General features: G+C 31.7%; 1 protein-coding gene across 1 annotated transcript; it reads left to right on the top strand.

The window, feature by feature from the left end:
• Nucleotides 1-146: 146 nt before the first annotated feature.
• BN7_3729 (Transposon Ty1-GR2 Gag-Pol polyprotein) lies at nucleotides 147-5204 on the top strand (the record flags this gene model as incomplete). The annotated part of the gene is made up of 1 exon (XM_011275670.1): nucleotides 147-5204. The coding sequence occupies one exon, from the start codon at nucleotides 147-149 to the stop codon at nucleotides 5202-5204; it is 5058 nt and encodes a 1685-aa protein (XP_011273972.1).
• Nucleotides 5205-5733: the final 529 nt, after the last annotated feature.

Raw genomic sequence — 5733 nt, 5'->3', positions numbered from 1 at the left:
TTGGTAGCGCCTCCAACTTACTGGATGCAACCAAATTAAATAGGAGCCAAATCAAAACATTAGCTGAAACTTTGAACAATGAAATCTCAAGAGATGCTCTTTACTTAATGCATAGAAGTAAGGAATCAGAAACTCCTAGCAATACCATGAATAAAATCATAGAAGTTATGGTAAAACAATTGGGAAATTTCTCATCAATCAACAGGAATTCACAAATTGAAGTTCAAGAATTTATATCACAAAAGTTATACCACACCTTATTACTCAACGGTTGTCACAAATCCTTACCAACAGATGATGATGATAGTGATGCTGAAGATGAAGAACCAACCAAATTTGAGACGTTAGTCATTAACGAGGTCCGAAAGAGGGTTTTCCAACAACATCAACCTTTTTTACAATTGATACAAGACACCATCAGTTCTAGAAAAAATTTAAGAAACATTTTGATCAAACTTAATAGTGCTAGCAATTCAGGTTACATCTCTTGGAAGATGTTGGAAGATATGGCATTACCACAACATCAAGCTGTTACATTGGATCATTTCATCATGTTTTTAACTAAATTCCGTGCTGTCTCATCAAAACTTGATGAAAAATCAAATAACACTGTGGTAATTAAAGATGATCAATTGAAGGTTATTTTTCTTCAAAACTTAAATAAAAGTTCACATTATAATAACTTTTTGAATACCAAGGGTTTGAATAATACCAATTCAAAAACAAGTCTTTCAACATTACAAAACCAAATTTTAGATGAAATTAGAACAGCAACTACTTATGGTTCTTTGGCAACAAATTCAGAATTAATGCAAGATGGTAATGGTGAAACAGCTGGTCCAACTCAGGTAAATCAAGTGTCTTCAAACTTTAGAAAAAGAAGATTTAGTGATGGCAATGACAACAATGTAAAAAGGTTTAGAAGTCAAGATGATGAATTTCATAATAGCAAACACAATAATTTTGATGGTCAATTATCAACTGATGCAATGCAACCATGCCCTTTACCATATCATCATTCACACCTCACTTATCAATGCAGAAGGTTAAGAAATATATTCAACCCCAAGCCACATCAAGATAACCAAAGAAAATTCCATTCAAATAATTATAGAAACCAACATTCATCAAATAAACCATCATATAAATATTACTTCAAGATATGTAGCACAGTAGTCCACAATCTTAACACTAATCCATCGATTGCATCATCTAAGATTGAATTGTTGTGTGACTCAGGTGCAAACAATACAGTATCATTCAATTGTCAAAGTATATTGGAAAATTATAGAGCTGTTGAAAAATCTATGGAATCTGTATTTGTTGCTGATGGAAATGAAGTTGTTGTACATGGTGTTGGTGATATAACGTTGAAATTAGGTCAAAAATCAATCTTCATTAAAAATATATTGAATATAAAAACCAAAACTGATACAAACCAACAAAAACTATTAATATCAGTAACTCAACTTACTGATCACAATGTCTTTTTAAACATGAAGCTCAGAGCGTTAACTGACATTAATGATGTGGTATTAAAACCTTTGCATATTTTGAATGGTCTAGTAGTGCTGGATAGTGACTCATTAGAATCAACAACAGAATCAACAACAAGAAATAAAGGTGATGAACGTTATGGTGGAAATTTAGTTGGAACACATTTGAACCAGGTGAAATTGGCAGATATGAAGTTAGAACCACGAGTGTTGGAAGAAATTCATCAAAAATTTGGACATTTCTCCATTAATATCATCAAAGAAATGATTAAAAATCATCAAATACAAGATTTGGATGCTTTCCGAACACAAGTTATGAGTTCCGAGGTACATGGTGAAGATGCTGAAGCGTTAGGACCTACTAGAAGCGGTGGGAATTCAATTGAAGAATGTATTTTTTGTATCCGACACAGATACAAAAATAAAGCAGCTAAGAAAAATAGTACCAAGAAATACTTGTCTCAATACAAAGCAGGCCAAGTTATACATCTTGACCATACTATTCCACCAAAAGAACTCGTTAATAGTCTCAAATTTAAATGCATTTTAGTTTTAAAAGATCCTATAAGTGGTGAAGTGACTGTTGATCTCCAAAATAGCAGATCAGAAACATCAAGCTTTTTAGATAAATTCATAAAGATACAAGAAAGGAAGAATAATGAAAAACTCCTGATCATTCAACATGATAATGCTGCTGAATTAAAGCATCTTAAATTAGATAGTCGGTATGGTATTAGACAACGGATGACAACACCTTATATTTCTTCAAATAATGCCGCTATTGAAGTAGAGAATCAAATTCTACTACAAAATTCCCGTGTCTTATTCCATTCATTGCCAGTTGAAATCAAAAAACTCAATCTGTTCAAATACGCAATCAAATATGCAGTTGTCTTACGAAATATAGTGAAGTTGAAGAAGCCGGTTCTGATTAGCAAGTTAATAAAGTTTGGAGATATATTAGTTACAAATCCATCAATTAAACCATTATCAAAAATAGAATGTCGAGGTGTTTTAGGCATATGTTTAGGATTGAACAATGAAGATGAAACAGGTGGTATGGGCTATAAAGTGCTCCTTATCCATAGTGGTGAAGTTATAGACACAACCAATTACAGAATTCTAAAAAATCAAGTTGCTGCTAAACAAGAGTTGAACAATGTATTGGATGAGATGAATAGAAAAAGACCTCACAAACATACTTTTCCAATCATAAATCCTGATGAAGAACAAATTCAAAACTTATTTAATGAATTTTTAAATAATCCGTTTATGTCAACAGAAATTACTGAAAATTCATCACAAATGTTAACAGAAATGCAATTACCAGTTACAACAGATGACCAAGAATCGACTTATCAAAGTATTCAACAAACTGAACCAATTATTATTTCAAGTTCATCTACAATAGCTGAAGAAAACACTACATCACCTGAAGCTAGTAACCAAACATCTGAACAACATTCAGATCTTCCAAATTTAGATATAGAAGATGATGAAGATCAGTATCATAGTGCACAAGAAGACATAGATGAAGAATTAGAAAGTCGTACTGGAACAGAAAATGAAGATCATACAAGTGAGACCAATTTTACTGAACCACAATTGAGAATGGATCAAGATTCCAGAGTTGCTATTCCAAAGAATCTACTAGAACATTACAATAATGCTGAAACACAGATTGACATTACTCCAAATTCAAGTATCAGAGATAGATTGAGACCTCGAAATTCCACTAGGCTTAATCAAATTTTCCATATAAGAAATGAAAATTTCAATGCTGCTTTTGAAGCTAAAATGAGAAGTGAAGATGCTCAAGATGAATCAGATGATACAAAACTTGAACCTGATCCAAATAAAGATATTAAAGTTGGAATGCAAAACATTAAATTTTCCGATGCTATAGAAGATGAGAGATGGAGAAAAACCATATTAGATGAGATCAATGGACTTACAACCACTACCGTCATGACGTTGCTGAAGAATAAAGAAGAAGCTCTGAAGTTAGTTCAAGAATTAAAATGCAAAATAATACTGAAAAGTAGATGGCTTATTAGTAAAAAGTTAAATGGGTCCCTCAAAAGCAGACTTGTCTGCAAAGGTTACATGGAGCAACTTGAAAAAGTTGAACAGGACAAGATGTTCTCTCCTACTTTAAGCATCAGTAACCTTAGGCTCTTGCTTGCTATAGCTGTTGATCATGGTGGTTTACATCTCAGTACGCTTGATTATAGCAAGGCATTTTTAAATGCACCGTTACAAAATTCTGACAAGAAGATATTGGAGTTTCAAGATCAACATAACGTCAAAAGATATGCTCTCATTCATAGAGCGCTTTACGGATTAAAAATTAGTCCTAAACAATGGTTCTTAACTTTAGCTGCTAAATTGGTCAATGAGTTGAATTATCAAGCTTTTTCAAATGCTCAAACCATTTTTATTAAACGTGATAATAAAGGAAATATTTCTTCAGTTGTGGGTTTGTTTGTGGACGATTTAATTGTTTTATCCATTCCTCAACAAACAAAAGTGGTGGTTCAATCGTTAGCTGGTTTATTTGATTCCAAGATTACATCCACATATAAAGATATAAATTTGCTACTATTAGGCTCTAATATGAAGAAAATATTAAATAATGACTATACGGTAAAATCAATTTATTTGTCAAAAACTGAATACATTACAAATAATATTGATCCATTATTAGACCCAAAAACAGGTTCCTTTATCTCCAAATTTAACCATCAGAAAATACCAGGAAAAACTCCCATCAATCAGGACTGGAGGGAACCCTCAGCTGAATCAATAAATGAAGTTCAAAGTATGAATGAAGAAGTTAAAGAGAAAAGAATCAATGAACTCCAGAAACTATTGGGTAAAATTAATTATCTGAGTCAATTTAAACCTGATTTAAGAGCACCAGCTGCTTTAGTTGCTAGTTTTATTACATCTGTGCCTGCTAATGAACTCTTTTTTATGGTTCATAAGATGCTTACATACATTTCAATCACCAAGAATGAAGCTATTGTTTTTGCTAAAGATGAAGTTGCTGGTGAATATCAAGTATCGAAAGGTCCAAAAAATAATAAGTTGGTTCATTTAGAAGTTTTATGTGATGCCAGTCATCATAATTTACAGAAATCAAGATCTTTAACTGGTTTTGTTATTTACTACAATCGAGTGGGTGTTATTGACTTTAATGCTATAAAAACAACAAAACCAACGTTGTCTACATGTGAATCTGAACTGATGTCTATTTTTAATGGACTCCAACAAACTCTAATGTTTAGAAAAATCTTAAAGAACACCTTTGGTTTAGATACTATGATAACCATATACTCAGATTCACAATCTGCTTTAAAGTATCTACAAAATGAACAAACAACAAAAGAAATGAATCATGTTGATGAACACATAGAGTCAATGCGTGAAATAGTTCATAGATCCAATCCAAGATATCAATTATTGGTACATACCCTTGAAAATGAATCTAAAGAAAAGATTTACTTCAAAAAAATTGATGGTTCCTTAAATGCTGCTGATATACTCACTAAGGCTGTGAGTCCAAAGGTTATGAAGACATTAAAACCTTTTGCTCTTGGCCAATTTCCTGATGAGAGTAAGGTAAGGTTCAATTTTGGTACAAAAGATCCTAATCAAAAGATCTTAATTAACTATGCAAAGGTTGTAAATTATCAAGCAGAATAAATGGTCATGTAAGTATATTTTAACTACAATTTTATTACTAATTATCATATTATCTAGTAGAAATATATTACAGCTCACCATTACCTTAACAACGGCTATTCATTATATTACTACAAACAAAAATAAGAATTATAGCTGAACGTATGTATACTATATGAAAGATTATACTAATGAACTTCAAAAGCAGATTTTCAATCAAGAGCTCATATATTTATATCAAATTATAATACATCAACTATTACAACAAATTAGTACAATATAACATTCATATCAATTAGATCATATCAATTTTTCATACCAATATCATGTTCAAAGCTTCCTAGAAACTTTTCCATTTCACTAGCTACATTGAACTAGATAGACCAAGTTCTCTAAGATCCGTTCATTGTTACTACTATCAAAAAACCCCATTATTGTACTAATCATACACAACCCATGGTATAGTATGCTGTTAGAGAATAGTGTTGAGACTGCTTACAAGTTTCTACACTTGAGTTCACAGTTGGTCAGATAGAAGCCCTAAAGATCC

Source organism: Wickerhamomyces ciferrii, contig 00110, assembly GCF_000313485.1.
Source record: "Wickerhamomyces ciferrii WGS project CAIF00000000 data, strain NRRL Y-1031 F-60-10, contig 00110, whole genome shotgun sequence".
In the NCBI taxonomy this organism is placed as follows: domain Eukaryota; kingdom Fungi; phylum Ascomycota; class Saccharomycetes; order Phaffomycetales; family Wickerhamomycetaceae; genus Hansenula; species Hansenula ciferrii.
Note: the sequence above shows the minus strand (reverse complement) of the source record. Positions and strands in the feature narration are given on the sequence as shown.